This window comes from Danio aesculapii, chromosome 20 (genome assembly GCF_903798145.1).
Source record: "Danio aesculapii chromosome 20, fDanAes4.1, whole genome shotgun sequence".
NCBI classification, from domain to species: domain Eukaryota; kingdom Metazoa; phylum Chordata; class Actinopteri; order Cypriniformes; family Danionidae; genus Danio; species Danio aesculapii.
The window spans coordinates 44453106-44473281 of record NC_079454.1 but is presented as its reverse complement, the minus strand read 5'-3'; the positions used below and the strand labels follow the sequence as shown (position 1 = coordinate 44473281).

At 37.9% G+C, this 20176-nt stretch overlaps 1 protein-coding gene across 10 annotated transcripts; it reads left to right on the top strand.

Moving 5' to 3' along the window:
• The first annotated feature begins 176 nt into the window (after positions 1-176).
• matn3a (matrilin 3a) lies at positions 177-15837 on the top strand. Of its 10 annotated transcripts, none has more exons than XM_056481392.1 (10): positions 177-404; positions 1092-2327; positions 3451-4026; positions 6046-6171; positions 8599-8805; positions 12117-12269; positions 12477-12602; positions 14860-14958; positions 15079-15148; positions 15229-15837. In XM_056481392.1, exons 1-9 carry the CDS (start codon positions 248-250, stop codon positions 15132-15134), a joined length of 2736 nt encoding a protein of 911 aa, XP_056337367.1. In that variant the 5' UTR covers positions 177-247; the 3' UTR covers positions 15135-15148; positions 15229-15837. The 10 variants fall into 10 exon arrangements, with proteins under 10 accessions (XP_056337367.1, XP_056337368.1, XP_056337374.1 ...); XM_056481393.1 differs by having other exon boundaries at positions 15226-15837; XM_056481399.1 differs by lacking the exon at positions 1092-2327.
• Positions 15838-20176: the final 4339 nt, after the last annotated feature.

Below are 20176 nucleotides of genomic sequence, written 5' to 3'. Positions count from 1 at the left end.
TATATCCGATACTTTATATATTATATCCTTTGTAATCCCTATTGTCTGATGTTATAATTTGTGTAATAGATTCCTGGTAATTTGAGGTGGGACTTCCCTTGCTATATTTGCATTGGTCATAAATGTGACACGTTCTTTCTCAACCCTTTAAATGTGCAGCCTAGGATGCTGTCAGAACAAACTGGTGTCAGTTAGACGAGAGGAACGGACACAAGCCTGAAGCAGACTTGAGAAGAACAGGGAGACAATGAAGTCCTTCATTGGGAGTTTGGTTTATTGCCTCTCTATTCTGCTGCTGGATCTCTGCGAATCCTACGACCTTAATAATCCATCCTACATTTCAGCCCAAAGTTACGCTCAGAGAAGAAACAACGCACTTCCACACCGGACACTGAACCCAGCGGGTAAGTGTTTTGAGTTTGCGATGTTAGTTATAACTAATGTGGATTTAGTTATTGTGTATTATTTGTATTTCAATGATTCCGTTTTATTTAGAACTGCGACTATGTTTTCCTTATTTTCCGTGATGCACTACAATTAAAAACTACAAATATTTGTTGACTATGCATGATATATAATTAAGAATAGCATGGAATAGCATTTCTAGAAAATGCACAATGTTATAAATATGTCTGGTGCATTTACAGTAAGATATTTGAAATAAAATACATCCACATTCAACCATTCAATGGATAATTCCACCAAAAATAACTTATTTGCTCTTCATTTGCTCAAATTGGCTTACCTTCATCTTGTGGAACAAATAGATCTCTTGATGAATGTCTCACTGTACATTTGTCCAAACCAAAGTCAGTTGGGGTCTTGTGTAACTCAGACTCCGGTGTTCCTCAAAGATTCTTGTGTTCTGCAGAGGAAAGAAGGTTTGCAATAAAATTACAATGAGTACATGATGACTGAATATTTATTTTTGTCTGAAGTGTCCTTTTAAGTGCATGAATGCTACAGCATTTATGTGATACGAGTGGCATGTATTTTAAAACAACAAAGAACTAGGGCATGTATTGCAAACAATGCCAGTTGTATTTGTTTGACTGATTTTCCTTTAACTTCAACCTTCTTATGGTCCGTAGTATACAGAAGTAAATACTGGTTAGATGGACCTGATAACCCTCACAAACAGAAGAGGAGGATTTTGCCCAGTCTTATCCCCGTAGCTTATCCAGCACCCACAGCTCCTTCTCAACTCAAACTTCATGCCTGGCTCAAAGACATACCCACTGCAAAAATGTATAATGTGAATAAAGACCAATCACCACATGTGGCAAGCAAACACCTGAAAGGTGAATGGGCCCCGATAATTTGCAGAAAAGTTCATGATTCAGATCAAATAGTTATAGTTACAGGAGAATCAGGGGAAAGTAAAGATGTGTCAAATCTTCCTCAACGACCATATACAAGTCCAGAAAAATCTGTGGTTTTAATGGAGGAAGCAACAAATAGCCAAGCAATCTTTCCAACAGATGCTTCTGAATTAGGTATTTCCTCAACCTTAACCCTGGCACAATCTTTAAATGTCTCTCTGCCTCAGAAATTCATGACTCAGTCTATGTCAACATTGGATCAGGAATCAAATTTGCAAGAGACCTCATCCCAATCCCTTCCAATCACCACCGTGACATCAGAGACATTTCCTCAGAGTACTTTCTCTGAATCATTGTTGGCATCAACCCTTATGTCAGAAACATACTCCCAAGGCACTTTATCTCAATCTTTGCCAAAATTTGCCTCTACTCGAGAGACATTTCTTCAAAAAATCCAACCTCAATTTGTGTTAAAACCCACATTTAAACTAGAGGCATTTGCTGAAAGTACCTTCCCTGAATCCTTGTCAACATCTACACTGACACCTGAGACCCATTCCCAAAGCACTCCACCCCAGTCAGTGCCAACATCCACTCATGTATCAGGGACTTATTCCCCAAAAATCTCATCTCTTTCCCTGTCAACATCAACATTAACACCAGAGACGCATGGCCTAAGTGATTCACCAAAGCCCATGCCAATGTCCAGATCAGGTACATATTCCAGAAAGACCTCAACCCAATCTCTGTCAACATCCACATTAAAACCAGAGACAAATTGGCAAATGGCACCAGAGCCTGTGCCATTGTCCACTCATAAATCAGAGCCCAATTCCAGAAAGATCCCATCCCAATCCATGTCAACATCCAGTCTGACAGAAGAGGCAAATCTTCAGACTGCCCCACCACAGTTCCCATCAATGTCTACTGTGCCACAAGAATCATTTCAAGAGGCACCAGGCAGGATTAATATCCACAACAGCATAGATACCACAGGGTGGACAGGTATTATTTCATAAATATTCCTTTGCTTGGTTTAACCCTCCATGTGTTCATGCTGGGGTATTCAGTCTTGCTCCTGGAGGCACAATGAAAGACAGATAAGATGTTAAACTGAGGTCCTGACTCTCTGTGGTCTTTAAAAATCTCATGGCACTTCTCGTAAAGAGTAGAGGTTTAACCCCGGTGTCCTGGCCAAATTCCCAAACTTGGCCCTACACATCATGACCTCCTAATCATCCCCATCCTTCGAATTGGCTTGATCACTGTCCCTCCACTCCCCATATAGCTGGTGTGTGGTGAGCGCACTGGCACCGTTGTCCTGTGGCTGCCGTCGCATCATCCAAATCAATGCTGCACACTGGTGGCAGTGTGGAGAGACTGCCCTCAGGATTGTGAAGCGCTTTGAGTGTATGGCCATACACAATAAACAGGCTTTATAAGTACACATTGCATTACATTACATTGCTCAGTAAACCTGCCCCAACAGACAAGTTTTTAGTAATTTAGAGGACCAACTAGTGACTAACTAGTTCAGCTCTGTTTAACCCAGATTGGTGCTAAATACAGTGATACTGCAGGAGCAAGAATGAACACCCTTCATGTAACAGTAGGGATCTTAAAGTTCCTTCGCTTGAAAGGTGGATAAAGCAAAATGGCATTAAGGGACCAATTATTTGGTCCTTATTTCAGTAGGGAACCTTACAGCTTAGAGATTCAAGAAGCATTCTAGTATTCAGATTAGGATTATATTAGGAAACTTCTCATTTATAACCAACTGACTAATCTAATCTGATCTATTTGATTGCATGCTAAATGTTTGCTTTACTCACATGTACCATTCCATCCTGCCAAAGTTTTACAGCAGTGGCCAAAATTGATATTCGATGAAGAAATAACATTTGCTTTTACACAAATTTACACAACCCTGCAAATGAGATTACAATAATATAGGGAATATGTGGTGTTTGAATAAGGTGCAAAGATTTCACTTTTGGTCACAACTGTATTGTCAACTCTAAACCAGTTAATCTTTCTAAATGGTTAATCAGCTAATAGCAGGATCTTCATTTTATAATTTTGACACTGAGTATTGAAAAATTCTGCTTGATCTCTGCTCAACTCTCAGCTACAGATTCACAGTGTAGGAGCCGTCCTCTGGACCTGGTCTTCATCATTGACAGCTCACGCAGTGTGCGCCCAGGTGAGTTTGAGAAGGTCAAGATCTTCCTGGCTGACATGGTGGACACTCTTGATGTCGGTCCCGATGCCACACGAGTCGCAGTGGTGAACTACGCCAGCACGGTCAAGATTGAGTTCCTGCTGAAAAGCCATCTTACGAAAGACACTATAAAGCAAGCAATCACCCGCATCGAACCCTTGGCTGCAGGAACCATGACTGGTATGGCTATCAAGAAAGCCATGGATGAAGCATTCACTGAAAAGTCAGGAGCCCGGCCCAAATCGAAAAACATCTCAAAGGTCGCCATCATTGTTACTGATGGGCGTCCTCAGGACCAAGTCGAGGAGGTGTCTGCTGCAGCACGGGCTTCAGGGATTGAGATTTACGCAGTCGGAGTGGACAGAGCTGACATGCGGTCACTGAAGCTTATGGCCAGCAATCCACTTGAGGACCATGTGTTCTACGTCGAGACCTATGGAGTCATTGAGAAGCTCACATCGAAGTTCCGGGAGACATTGTGCGGTAGGGTTAAAGCAAAAAAGGAGAGATGGGGGTCTTTGTCTTTCCCTTTTATAGGATATATTTCAACCCTTGAGAGTGGGTGGTGATTCATCCTCTGGGAAATGAGTGGGTCAGGATTACACATTTAAAAACTTAGACCATAAAGTGATTAATTTGGACTTGTAGTTTCAAGGTTTTGATCTTGTTTTCCATCAATTTGAATCATCAGATTGCAACACATTCTAAAGGAAATATTTCTTCAGCATGTGAGTGCTCATAAACAAAACCCACCAATCATTCAAAGACGCCTTTTTCTACCATAGCCTTTTTTGAATGCTAATATATGTGCTTTGCATCCTTTAAGTAAGGTCTTTGAATGAAATTCTCTCAGTAATTAATATTGTCATTGTCTTTTCCAGTTGTTGTAAGACTAGTGTACTTCAAGTATGTTGTTCATTGAAAACCTTAGATAATTGAGAGCTTTGAATATCTGACTGTTTGTGGATTATTAAAATTGTTTGTCTTTTTCAGGACAAGATTCGAACTTTTGGACGCTATAATTGCTCATTCAAGTGCTACACTAGAGAAGTGCTTGCTAGTTGCGCTTTCAGAGTATATTATTTGCTTAGTCACCGTAACATTGATATAAATGCTAACTGCTATGCAAACTAAGGGCACAGTTTTGCTAAATAATTTTATCACATAAGAGCCACTAAAAGTTCCAAAATGAAGTCCCACTGTGTCTTTAAACGGGTTATTAGGGACACCGGTGGTCATTAAGTGAACTGCACCCAATAAATTAGTTTCGCACTTGTACACGCGTAACGTACAAGAGGCTAAACGTGATTCAAGGTCCCATGCATAACCCTATAAAGTTCTTTTTCATTCTTGATCATTTTTATCAAGTGGTTTCGGTATAGATCTTCGTTTGCCTCTCTCGTTATTTACCTCCTGGATGCATGAATCATATAGAAGCACTATTGCGTATCACTAAAGGCCCTGGTATACTTCAAACAAAACAGAAGATCGAACTGAAATGACTTTTTTTTAATAACAAAATCGATCCAAAATTACATTCGTTTTGATTTTGTTTCGGCACTCCAAAGCAAACCTTTAGGTGGAGTTTCATTTTGGGTCCTAGACACCTTTGCTAGCATTGGTTCATAGTGATTATAAAGTGGGCGTGTTCTGGAACTCTACCTTCTTTGACGTGCAATTGATTTGTATCTCAATATCTTAAAGGTTAGTCAGAAACAACATCCAAAGTAATAACACCAAGTTAGCAACAAAAATACAGGGTGGGCCATTTATATGGATACACCTTAATAAAATGGGAATGGTTGGTGATATTAACGTCCTGTTTGTGGCACATTAGTATATGTGAGGGGGCTTGTAAATATGAAAGAATAAAGTTACGTTAAAACCAAGCACTCCATTGTTTTTTCCTGGGAAATTCCCAATAAGTTTATTAAGGTGTGTCCATCTAAATGGCCCACCCTGTACAATGAAGAGTCAATCAGCAGAGATGGTACAGATGTATCCACACCTGTACGATTGCTTGTAGAGAGATTTTAAAGATACAAAGGGGTTCACATATGCTTATTGTTCAGTGTGCACCATGTCGTTGTGTTTAGGGGGTACACATGAGCAGTGTGACACATTTGCCACTCTGCATGTTCGAAAATTATACCGTCAGCCTTTTTGAACTTCTTTTTTCCAACAAACGAAGATCAAAAAACGGCTTTAAAGTATACAGGGGCCTACGATCTGTCATTTTGGCAGATTAGCTTTTAGCACTAAAATTTTCTACAAAACTTACAGATGTTTTTATAGCACAATGAATATGTTAAAGGATCAAGAGAAATTTGATTAGTTCATGACCCACTTAAGCATTCAGTTTATATGTCATAGAAGAGATTAGAGCCCTATAAATGACCTGTTTTGCATATTGCCATTTTGTTGTACCTAAAATAAAAGCTCCATCACTCGATTCGAGTAATGGCCTCATCACATCAGTCAAGTAATGAAAGCTTGTTCCAGGTATGGACGCCTGTGCCATGGGTCATGACTGTGAGCACATTTGTGTCAGCAGTGGCTCCTCCTATTACTGCCAGTGCCGGAAGGGCTATATTTTGAACGAAGACCAGAAAACATGTGCCCTAAAACGTAAGAGCCAGCAGATAACGCTAACTGCTTTACTTTAGATTCTGAAGACATACTTAGTACAAATATTCTCTAACAGAGACTAATTTAAGCTAATAACAATGCATGCTTACATTGCAACAATACTTGCTGCTAATCTGTTTAGCTAGCAATTACTTTCCAGCTTTTCACGCGAGTTTCTCAGTATGACTTCATGTCATACTGTGATTTATTAATATATCTGTGTGTGCTAAATTACTGGATTTCACGAAGATGTGAACTCTGTTTTATATCAAAATGAGCTGCCTTGCTGTTTAATTTTAATCACCACACAAACATAAACGTAATTAGTTTACAAAGCCGCAATAATGTTCTTTTCAGGAAACATACTGGAGATTTAACACACAGGAGTCTGCTGTTAGCATTTTACTAATCTAACAATGCACAAATGTGTTAAAATCATCTAATTTTATGTTTCCTGTATTGAATAGGCTGCTGCCTAAAATATCTGTGAAATATATGACATTTATAAGACATCGATATGTTGTCCAACAGCCTTTATGCTGTATTATATCTTAGAGTGCTTCAGGCAGCTCACTAGGGTGTGGAACAGATCTGTAATTTAGCAATATGTCTAATGTAATTTTAGTTTTTTCCTACCAGTTCAAGGGCAGCTGAGTTCTAGCCACTGATTCAACCCGTTCAGCCAATCTCTGTTGAATTACTGTGGAGCTTTCTTGTGTGTTCCATACTGTTCCCAAAACAGTACAGCAATAACATGAGTGTCTGTGTTGTATGTCTGAGACAGATGACCAACGCAACTACATTTTTAGATGTATTGAAAATTAGTTTATCGGGAGTCAAAAAGGGGGAAAAAAAACAACGTACACTCATCGGCCACTTTATTAGGTACACCTTACTAGTACCGGATTGAACCTATTTTTGCGTTCAGAACTGCCTTAATCCATTGTGGCATAGATTCAACAAGGTACAGGAAATATTCCTCCGAGATTTTGGTCCATATTGACGTGATAGCATCACGCAGTTCCTGCAGATTTGTCGGCTGCACATCTATGATGCGAATCTCCCGTTCCTTTACATCCAAAAGGTGCTCTATTGGATTGAGATATGGTGACTATGGAGGCCATTTGAGTACAGTGAACAGAGTACAGTCTTCTGCTGCTGTAGCCTATCCACTTCAAGGTTCGAGTGTTGTGCGTTTAGAGATGCCCTTCTGCATACCTCTGTTGTAACAAGTGGTTATTTGAGCTACTGTTGCCTTTCTATCAGCTCCAACCAGTCTGGCCATTCTTCTTTGACATCAACAATCTGCACCCACAGAACTGCCACTCACTGGATATTTTCTTTTTCGGGCCATTCTCTGTAAACCCTAGAGATGGTTGTGCGTGAAAATCTCATTAGATCAGCAGTTTCTGAAATACTCAGACCAGCCTGTCTGGCCCCAACAACCATACCACGTTCAGTCACTTAAATCACCTTTCTTCCCCATTCTGATGCTCAGTTTGAGCTGCAGCAGATCGTCTTGACCACGTCTACGTGCCTAAATTGATTGACCTGCTGCCATGTGATTGGCTGATTAGAAATTTGTGTTAATGAGCAGTTGGACAGGTGTACCTAATAAAGTGGCCAGTGAGTGTATAATTTAATTGAAAAGCAACTCTAAATATGTGTATATATTTTTAAATATGTGTTTTTTGTTTTGCTGCAGTGGCAGATATATTTTAATGCAGGTTTACTTTAAAGAATTTCGAAAAACTGCCCACAGAGGTAAGAAAATACACTCAAATGAAACAGACGTGTTGAGCACATAAAATGTGTTCACTAAACATATTAACACTAAAATGTGTAAATATCTAAAGCTTTAGCCTTGCTTCTCAAATTATCGTCAAAAAAAATCTAAAAATTATAAAATAGTATTAATTATAAAATTATACAAATATAAGAATAGTATTTTCAGTTCAAAGTTCAGCATTTTTATTTTTCCAATAATATTCAGTCTGTAAAACTGCAGAAAAACAATGTCAAAAATCATATATAACTGAGAAATTATCATTAAAAAGTACATTTTAGATAAATGATAAACACATGTTGGTATAAAACAAAAAATAGAAAAGAACAGAATTATTTAATTCACATTTTTATGATAATAATTTCGTTGCCTTGTACTTGTACATGTGTGATGACAGTAAATTGAATCTAATCTAAAAATAAAAATCTAATCTAATACAAATATATGATTAAAATGAATGATTAGAATTAACCATAATTAGTTTGGCATCTAAAATACTGAAAACCCCTGATTTAATTGATGATGCAATCTCTGACTGTCATCTTGCCGTTGTTGTAATGATATGTTTAAACATAGAACGTAAAAATCTTTTAGAAAATATTGTTAGTGTTGCTGTAAATGTCCTGTATGGCTTATTCCAGATGTGGATGCCTGTGAAATGGGACACAGCTGTCAGCACATTTGTGTGAGCAGCAGCAACTCGTATCAATGCAGGTGCCTCCCAGGCTTTGTCTTGAACGACGACAAGCAAACCTGCTCCATTAGAGGTGCTGGTGCTTATGGACAGGGCGACAGTGTGCACAAGGGTGACCGAAAAAGAAAGAATGATGCCAACCAATCTAGTTCCAGTGAGTCATGATCAGAAATGACCATATTCATGCCATTTCATGATCTGGAATTCATATTAAGGGATAGTTCACCCTAAACATTTTTACTTGCCCTCCACTTGTTTCAGATATGAGAGTTTCTTTTATTCTGTTGAAGACAAAATGATGATGGAAACCAGTAGCCATTGACTTACATAGTGGGTTTATTTATTTATTTGTTTGTTTTTCTGAGATGAATGTTGGAAACTAGTAGCCATTGACTTCCATAATGTTTTTGTTCTCCCATAGTCAATGTTGGAAACTGGTAGCCATTGACTTCCATTGTAGGTTTTTCCATAGTGAATTTTGGAGACCAGTAGCCATTGGCTTCCATAGTGTTTGTTCCCATAGTGAATGATGGAAACCAGTAGCCATTGACTTCCATTGTGGGGTTTTTCCATAGTGAATGTTGGTATCAAGTAGCCATTGGCTCCCATAGTGTTTTTCCCCTCGCTGCTGTTGCCACTAGCTTGCATGGTTTGGGATCGGTAGAGCTACGCATCGATGGATTTGCTCTTCAGTGTTTGGACTCTCAGTAGTGATTTTTAAACCACACTGAACTGAGCTGAACTGAACTTAAACACTGAAAACAGAACTACACTGTTCCAATTTACTATGATCTTTTATGTGAAGCTGCTTTGACACAATCTACATTGTAAAAGCGCTATAGAAATAAAGGTGAATTGAATTGAATTGAATTGTTTTTCTCACCCCAAAGTAAATGTTTGTAACCAGCAGCCATTGGCTTCCATAGTGGGTTTATTTATTTATTTGTTTGTTTGTTTGTTTGTTTGTTTATTCCAAGATGAATGTTGGAAACCAGTAGCCATTGACTTTCATTGTGGGGGTTTTCCATAGTCAATGTTGTAAAACAGTAGCCACTGGCTCCCATATTGTTTATTTTAATTCCAAAGTGAATGGCAAAACCATTAGCCATTGACTTCAGTAGTGTTTTTTCCCATTGTGAATGTTGGAAACCAGTAGCCATTGGCTTTCATTGTGGGGGGTTTCCATAGTGAATGTGTAAAACAGTAGCCATTGGCTTCCATGGTGTTTTTGTTACCAAAGTCAATGTTGGAAACCAGTAGCCATTGGCTTGCATAGTGTTTTTGCTCCCAAAGTCAATGTTGGAAACCAGTAGCCATTGGCTTGCGTGGTGTTTTTGTTCCCAAAGTCAATGTTGGAAACCAGTAGCCATTGGCTTGCGTGGTGTTTTTGTTCCCAAAGTCAATGTTGGAAACCAGTAGCCATTGGCTTGCATAGTGTTTTTGCTCCCAAAGTCAGTGTTGGAAACCAGTAGCCATTGGCTTGCATATTGTTTTTGTTCCCAAAGTCAATGTTGGAACCCAGTAGCCATTGGCTTGCATGGTGTTTTTGCTCCCAAAGTCAATGTTGGAAACCAGTAGCCATTGGCTTGCATAGTGTTTTTGCTCCCAAAGTCAATGTTGGAAACCAGTAGCCATTGGCTTGCATAGTGTTTTTGCTCCCAAAGTCAATGTTGGAAACCAGTAGCCATTGGCTTGCGTGGTGTTTTTGTTCCCAAAGTCAGTGTTGGAAACCAGTAGCCATTGGCTTGCGTGGTGTTTTTTTTCCCAAAGTCAATGTTGGAAACCAGTAGCCATTGGCTTGCGTGGTGTTTTTGTTCCCAAAGTGAATGTTGGAAACCAGTAGCCATTGGCTTGCATAGTGTTTTTGCTCCCAAAGTCAATGTTGGAAACCAGTAGCCATTGGCTTGCGTGGTGTTTTTGTTCCCAAAGTCAATGTTGGAAACCAGTAGCCATTGGCTTGCGTGGTGTTTTTGTTCCCAAAGTCAATGTTGGAAACCAGTAGCCATTGGCTTGCGTGGTGTTTTTGTTCCCAAAGTGAATGTTGGAAACCAGTAGCCATTGGCTTGCATAGTGTTTTTGCTCCCAAAGTCAATGTTGGAAACCAGTAGCCATTGGCTTGCGTGGTGTTTTTGTTCCCAAAGTCAATGTTGGAAACCAGTAGCAATTGGCTTGCGTGGTGTTTTTGTTCCCAAAGTCAATGTTGGAAACCAGTAGCCATTGGCTTGCGTGGTGTTTTTGTTCCCAAAGTGAATGTTGGAAACCAGTAGCCATTGGCTTGCATAGTGTTTTTGCTCCCAAAGTCAATGTTGGAAACCAGTAGCCATTGGCTTCCATAGTGTTTTTGCTCCCAAAGTCAATGTTGGAAACCAGTAGCCATTGGCTTGCGTGGTGTTTTTGTTCCCAAAGTCAATGTTAGAAACCAGTAGCCATTGGCTTGCATAGTGTTTTTGCTCCCAAAGTCAATGTTGGAAACCAGTAGCCATTGGCTTGCGTGGTGTTTTTGTTCCCAAAGTGAATGTTGGAAACCAGTAGCCATTGGCTTGCATAGTGTTTTTGCTCCCAAAGTCAATGTTGGAAACCAGTAGCCATTGGCTTGCGTGGTGTTTTTGTTCCCAAAGTCAATGTTGGAAACCAGTAGCCATTGGCTTGCGTGGTGTTTTTGTTCCCAAAGTGAATGTTGGAAACCAGTAGCCATTGGCTTGCATAGTGTTTTTGCTCCCAAAGTCAATGTTGGACACCAGTAGCCATTGGCTTGCATAGTGTTTTTGCTCCCAAAGTCAATGTTGGAAACCAGTAGCCATTGGCTTGCGTGGTGTTTTTGTTCCCAAAGTCAATGTTGGAAACCAGTAGCCATTGGCTTGCGTGGTGTTTTTGTTCCCAAAGTCAATGTTGGAACCCAGTAGCCATTGGCTTGCATAGTGTTTTTGCTACCAAAGTCAATGTTGGAAATCAGTAGCCATTGGCTTGCATAGTGTTTTTGCTACCAAAGTCAATGTTGGAAATCAGTAGCCATTGACTTATGTAGTGTTTTCTCCCCAAAGTGAATACTGGAAACTATTTTTTTATAGTGAATGTGCCAAACCTACAGCCTGTGGCTTTCATAGCGTTTTTTTTTTCACACTATAGTGAACTTTGGAAACTGGTTGCCATTAGCTTCCAGATAGTTGTTTTTCCAAACTTAATACTGTAAACTTGTAGCCATTGACTATCATAGTGAATTATTGTCTATTATGGATGTTAATCAATAAAAGTTTCAGTATTCTTCAAACAAACCTTAGTGTTTGTCACTTAAATGGTGAGTAAATGTTTCGGGTGGACTATCAATTTAAACTTAAAGGATTAGAACTGGTTTACTGATCAGATTGCTATTGAATAATATTTAAGCTTTGCAACGTGTTCCAGTGAATATTCTGAAATCCAAAAAGTAAACCTCCACATATTGGTCGTCACTATGGCTTATTTCAGATGTGGATGTGTGTGCTTTGGGCCACGACTGCCAACACACTTGTGTCTCCAGCGGTTTGTCCTATTACTGCACGTGTCCAACTGGCTTTGTCCTGATGGAGGACAAGAGATCATGCTTCAAAGCCAGTGATGCTGATGCTGATGGTAGTGCCAGTGAGTTTTCTGCTTAGGCCTTCATAAATGGTATAGACATACCATTTTATGATAGGTAGCTAGCTGAATTGTGCAAATATATTTCATTTAAAGGAAAATCGCATGTACTTGGGGATAATTTGAGCTGTAACGCTATTTAGTTTGTTTTTTTCCATGTGTTATTGAGGTTTGCTAGCATCAGGGTTGTAGAGTTTGAACTTATTGCAGGTCTGGACTACTGTATGCTGGGTCATGAATGTGAACACATTTGCGTCAGCGATGCTGCTGCCTATCACTGTGAGTGCCGGCGGGGTTTTGTCTTGCAAGAAGACAAGAAAACATGTTCCAAAAAAAGTAAGATCCAAATCCAAAAGACAGTGGAAAAACTATTAATTAATTAAGAAAGCACTTGAAAATTGGATTTTTTTTTTTTTTTTTTTGTAAGATTTACAATTTCTACATTCGTAGTATTTGTTTTCACCAGTAAAGTATTGTGTTGCAAATTTAAAACAATTTAATATACATTGAAAATAATGTTTTTCCAACATGGAGTTTTTGTCTTGTTTCAAGTCCAAATATCTAAAAAATAAATCTGAAAACGAGAAGGATTTCCTAGAAGTTAAAAATATTGTTTTGTTTTTACTTAAACTAAGCAAAATAATCTGCCAGTGAGGTCTTTAAAATGATTTTATTTCAAACTGAAAGCAAGATTATTTTACTCACTTCATTTTGATTGATTATTTCTGAAACCAAAAAGTATTTTTACTTCGAAAATGCTCTTCAGTTAAAGATTTTCTTAGATATTTGATCTACAAATGACAAAAAAATAAATAAATTGCATTTCCATTGCATTTTTTTATGTTACAGTATTATTTCAAAATGGATTACCCCATAATGACAATGTAAATAAAGGTTTTTTTTTTTTTTTTAATTTGTTGCAAATTGATTAAAAATAAAAAACCTGAAAAATCACATGTACATAAGTATTCACAGCCTTTGCTCAATACTTTGTTCATGCACTTTTGGCAGCAATTACAGCTTCAAGTCTGTTTGAATATGATGCCACAAGCTTGGCACAGATGTCTTTAGGAATTTTTGACATTCCTCTTTGCAGTACCTCTCAAGCTGTCAGGTTGGATGGGTGTACAGCCCTTTTCAGATCTCTCCAGAGATGTTCAATAGGATATAGGTCTGGGCTCTGGGCTGGGCCACTCAAGGACATTCACTGAGTTCTTGTGAAGCCACTCCATTGATATTATGGCTGTGTGCTTTGGGTCATTGTCCTGCTGGAAGATGAACCGTCAGCCTAGTGTGAGGTCAAAAGCACTCTGAAGCAGGTTTCATTCAGGATGTCTCTGTACGTTGCTGCATTCATCTTTCCCTCTATCCTGACTAGTCTTCCGGTTCCTGCTGCTGAAAAGCATCCCCACAGCATGATGCTGCCACCACCAAGTGAAGCATCACTGTAGGGATGGTATTAGCCTGGTGATGAGCGGTGCCTGGTTACCTCCAAACGTAACGCCTGACATTCACTCCAGAGTTCAAATTTAGTCTCATCAGACCAGAGAATTTTGTGACCATCGGGTAATTGATAACCTTTCTGACTAAGGCCCTTCTCCCCTGATCACTCAGCTTAGATGGCCGGCCAGCTCTAGGAAGAGTCCTGGTGGTTCACTTAAAGATGATGGAGGCCACTGTGCTCATTGGAACTTTTAGAGCAACAGACACTTTTCTGTAACCTTCCCCAGCCTTGTGCCTCAAGACAACCCTGTCTCAGAGGTCTACAGACAATTCCTTTGTCTTCATGCTTGGTTTGTGCTTTGACATGCACTGTCAACCCTGGGACCTTATATAGACAGGTATATAGACAGGTGTAAGCCTTTTCAAATCATGTCCAATCAACTGAATTCACCACAGGTGAACTCCAATGACGCTGCTGGAACATCTCAAGAATGATCAGTGGAAACAGAATGTACCTGAGCTCAGTTTAGAGCTTCACAACTAAGGCTGTGAATACTGATGTACATGTGATTTTTCAGCTTTTTTATTTTTAATCAATTTGCAACCATTTAAAAAAAATCTTTCTTCACATTGTCATTATGGGGTATTGTGTGTAGAATTTTAAGGAAATAAATAAATTTAATCCATTTTGGAATAAGGCTGAAGCGCTAAAAAGTGAAGCGCTATGAATACTTTCCGGATGCACTGTGTATTCATTTTAAGAACACAATATCCATTTTTTAAGGAAAACATTAATTATTCTGACCAATCGTCATTTTCGGAAAAAAAAATTGCTCTAGATGACCAAATATTTAGATTTTTGTTACATTTGGCTAAATATTTTGTTCAAATAAATCTGGATCACTAAAAGTCTCATCTGTCAGTGTCTGTAATTTCCTACATGTTGAGTCGGTTGATTCAACATTGATGTAAACTCATAACACTCACAATGTTGTTAAAAAATTTATGAACAACATTGCATAAACCGTTACATAAGAAATTTATGTAATAACTTTTACTTTGGGGTTAGGGGGGGTAGATTTTTATTCTGTGATTCAAATCGCCCTGCGAGGTATTTCTGTGATATTTGTTGTTTGACTGTGATGTGAAGAGGTGAAGGTGGAGATTGTTCAGGATCCCTGCATGTGTGAAGCCCGACTGGCTTTCCAGAGGCAAACACAAACCTCCATTCAGGACCTCAATGCCAAACATATCCTTTTTGTCAACGTCAAGAATGCAACTACATTTCCCATGATGCAATGCAAGCTGCAAATCTTTCAGAAATTATGCACTAAGTCACTGCCTGTTTTGACCTTAACGATTGTTATACTTGCTGCTGTCACAAGAAAGGTTGAGCAAATGGAAAACATGCTTGGACGCATGTAATAGAGAAATGAATGGTACGTATTAGTTCTCTAACATGTTTTTAATAGATGGATATTTTAAAAACACAATTTTAACACTTACTTCTGTTCAGCAGGGTCAACATGATCTGTGAGCTTCAGCCAACATACATCTGTCATCTCATCAATCAGTTTGTGCCTTCAAAACACAGAAAAGTTACATATATATGTTCACAGATCAGTGACAAGCCCAAAAAAGTATATTCAGTTTAAGTCATTCATAAAGGATTGATTGTTTATGTGCAATGATGTGATTTTGCTCAGTAAGAATAACCTTTTCATTTTAATGTTATGCATCTGTATATTATATGAATTAGGGCTGCACAATATATTGTTTCAGTACCGATATCGCAATGTGCATATTTGCAATAGTCACATCACAAGATATGCAATGTTGAGTCTGAATTATAGTTGACCAGGAGTTACAGAATTGCATTCAATTACTGTATTTAAACTGAATTTATATCATTTATTTTCTTCTTTTGTTTCTAGTCCAAATAGTTAAATAATAATAACATTTTTCAAGCGAAAACAATATATATTTATTTACTTGTTTTAAAAACTAAACATTATTTCTATCTAAGAATTTTTAGATATTTAAACTAGAAATAATACAAAGTCAAAAAAAGTGTTTGCATTTGCAAAGTTTTGCATTGTGATCATTTAATTTCTGTACCTGAATACTGTTAGACCGTCAAATATCAATATCGATATTGATATCACAATATTTATCACAGAAAAACTAAAATATTGCAATATCAGTTTTTTTCAATACCGTGCAGCCCTAATATGAATCTTTATCAGTTCAGATATGATTATCTAAGTTTTAATTTTATTGTTCATGTCAAAGAAAAAGTGTAACTATTGTTTAATCTTATGTAAGCTCTCAAATATATAGTTGAATACTGTAATCTACAATATGTCTAATCAAGCAATTTAATCAATAATATATACTGTTTCTATTAAAATTTGAAACTCTTTTAAACAGTCTGTTTACCCAGTTTGTGTATTGTAGAAAGTGATTAGTTTTAAAAAAGTGAGTAAAAAATGCGACCTTAAAAGCAACAAGTTGGCTTTACTTTAACATATTGAGTAAACCCTTTGTAAGTAAATTGGAACTGTTAAATTGGTGTAACTCAGTTTTTAGAATTATGCATACACTCACCGGCCACTTTATTAGGTACACCTGTCCAACTGATTGCTAATGCAAATTTCTAATCAGCCAATCACATGGCAGCAACTCACCACAGCCTACCTGAGTATTGTTGCTGACCATGTCCATCCCTTTATGACCACAGTGTACCCATCTTCTGATGGCTATTTCCAGCAGGATAACATGCCATGTCGTAAAGTGCGAATCATCTCAGACTGGTTTCTTGAACATGACAATGAGTTCACTGTACTCAAATGGCCTCCACAGTCACCAGTACTCAATCCAATAGTTCTCCAGTACTCAATCCAATAGCATACATGCATGCGCAAACGGTGAATCTGTCTGCATGAACAGAAGCACAGATGTACAAATCTACATTTGATGACAGACAGTTTGGGCTACTTATCAGAATTATGGGAATTATCGGCCCGACAAATTTTAATTTGATGAACATTTTTTAGTCTGAATATAAAAATACATTTAGATCATTTACTTTAATCATTACTATTGTAATGTGAAGAGACTTTCAACCAGCAAAACAAAACAAGTTTCTGAAGACAATCACCTACTGCACCTTTAATAAATGCTGTACAAGTATTATTCATTATTAGTTCATGTTAGTAAATGCATTAACTAATCCAATCCTTATTGTAAAATATGACCATTTTTTTTTCTTTACACAGAAAAACACAAATCTTTCCGTTCATAATATTTGCGTTGGCTTTCCCCTTGAGCTCCTATAGAAATCATCACACAGTTCAGCTAGACAGACTATAGGTTTAACAGGAAGATGTCAAAAAGCTGTCTGCAACCGCTGTGCCTAAATCAATATTTCAGCTGTCACACACCTTCAGTCTAGCCATAGACTAAACATGTTCCTGACAAGCTTTCAGAGACGTTTGACTAGCCAATCTAATACCACATATATGCTATGCAAACATCTGAACATCCCATAAATTCAGGCAGTCCGAGAACACTGCGATCCCTTCTCTGATCCCAAATCTAATCTAAAATCGATTCACAACCCTGTGGCATTGGAGCATTTTCAAAACCACATCAACTGATATTTCTCCATCAGCTGTTAAAGCAAACAGAGACGGTATTCATCTGCTTGTGAGGAAATGAAATGAAAGAGATTTTTGGGGGTGAGGATTGATCACTGCTCAAAACGTCTTTTTGCCCTGGGCTTCAATGCAACGTGTTAATTCTCACAGCAAACACCAATATTTGGGTCATAAGGGTGAGCAAAGATCATTCAGTTCAGTGCAAAAACCCAGAATATAAGGTCTTGAAGTTCATTGAGATCTGGGTAAAAGGTGCACTGAGCACACATATGACAAGAAACTACAGTAGTTTATAGTAAATACTATACATTTTGAACCATAAAGTGTATTGTTTCGTAATATCTACAACTCTATAGTCATCTTTACACTGTCGATTTATTTGTTCCATACCATATTGAATTGTTTTATTCTGTTGAACACAGAAGAAGATATTTTGAAGAACGCCGGAAACCTGTAAGCATTGACTTCCATGATATTTGTTTATGGAAATCAATGATTGCAGGTTTCCAGCTGTCTTCAAAATATCTTCTTTTGTGCTCACTCATTCATTTTCCCTTCGGCTTAGTCACTTTTTCAGAGGTCGCCACAGTGGAATGAACCGCCAACTTTTCCAGCATATGATTTATGCAGTGGAAGTTCTTCCAGCCGCAAACCGGTACTAGGAAACACCCATACACTACGGACAATTTAGCTCACTCAATTCACTGCATGTAGCTTTGGACTGTGGGGGAAACCGGAGCACCCGGAGGAAAGCCACGCAGAAATGCCACACAGAACTCCACGCAGAAATGCCAACTGGTCCAGCCGGGATTCAAACCAGTGACCTTCTTGCTGTGAGGCGACAGTACTAACCACTGAGCCACCATGTTGCCCCTTTTGTGTTCAACATAATAAAAAAATGGTGTGGAAATGGTAGGAAACAATGAAGTGAAAGTAAATGATAACAGAATTTTGGTTTTTGGGTAAACTATAACTCTAGTGAACTGATAAACTTTAGTAGTATACTTAGTTTTTAACTATAGTAAACTGCTATTCAGCCCCGCGACCCCCAAAATAACAATGTCAGTGACTCACGACCCCAACTATAGGCCAATATAAACATGAGCATTTTGACAACATAAAATTGCAACAGTCTAACAATCATATAATTTTTATAGTCATTTAATAATTTAATATTAACCTCAAATAACACATTTCTAATTTATTAGAGTGCCTTAAAGGTTGTCAGAAAGTTTAACCTGGCCCCAAAAAATCAATCTGCTGCCGCTGACACTATTGCTGTGTGGTTAATCTATGCTGTGGTCGCAATCCAATGGAAAAAAATATAGAAAGGCTAACAAATTTTTATTAGTACAGTTGAAGTAAGAATTATTAGCCCCCCTGTTTATTTTTTTCCCCAATTTTTGTTTAACGGAGGAAATATTTTGCCAACACATTTCTAAGCAAATTAGTTTTAATAACTCATTTCTAATAACTGATTTATTTTATCTTTGTCATGATGACAGTAAATAATATTTAACTAGATATTTTTCAAGACACTTCTATACAGCTTAAAGTGACATTTAAAGGCTTGACTAGGTTAATTAGATAAACTAGACAGGTTTGGGTAATGAGGCAAGTTATTGTATAATGATAGTTTATTCTGTAGACTATTGGAAAAAAAAGCTTAAAGGGGCTAATTATTTTGACCTTAAAATGGTTTTTAAAAAATTAAAAACTTATTTTATTCTAGCTGAAATAAAACAAATAAGACTTTCTCTAGAAGAAAAAATATTATCAGACATACTGAGAAAATTTCCCTGCTCTGTTAAACATCATTTGGTAAATATTTAAAAAAGAAATTCAAAGGGGGCTAATAATTCTGATTTATCTGTATGTTGTTGTTTCCTTACTGTAACTATTAACTATCTTCAGTGGTTTATGAATACAATTTGGTGTTTCTAAGAGTTTGATAAAATTTATTTGAGTGTTTGAAATCACCAAGTATCCCCTCATCATTTTCATGGATCCTCACTTTGGGAACCCCTATTGTCCCCTCTAGTTGCAGAAAACTAGAGTCTTGGTTTAGTTTAAATTACTTTTAATTTGTTCATATATGTTGTGTGACAGCAAAAAACACGTAACAGATTAATGAATCGACTAGGCCTACTATATGGTTCAAAAACACTACACTTACCATCATTTACTTATATTATTTTATTTTCATATTGATGCACCTCCACTTCTCCCCACTGTTTTGACGTAGACATTGGTCAGTATTTCATTTCTTTTCTCTAGACCATGACGGTGGACTTCAGTGGTCATAAATCTTCTTCAAAGCATTCCCCATGTGCACATGTTCCTCTCAAGCTATCTGTCTATCCTGTCAAAGACTGCGTGAAAAACACGTCTGGTAAAGACTTTCACATCCTTACCTCACAGGTAAACACGGAGCTGACAAATTCCCCGGAGTTATAAAGGTTTGGTATGTCCAGCACAAAAATGTATGTTGAAAGACGGTACAGACATACCTAGAGGTGAATTTCTGTTGGTTTTTCTGATTGTGAAGACATGGGGACAAATGCCAGACATCTAACAGACGTATATGCACCGTTTATTTACTGAAATTGGCTAATGTTAGCATGTTAGCAGCATAGTGCAGTAGAGTCGACTGTGAAGTTTGTTTCCATGGTATTTGATTATAGTAATATATCAACATACAGTGGAAGGCAGAATTATTAGGCCATCTCACCCCCCAAACTCCGCCCGTCCCACACCCCCCGTTTATTTTTCCCCAATTGCTGTTTAACAGAGAGAAGATTTTATCAA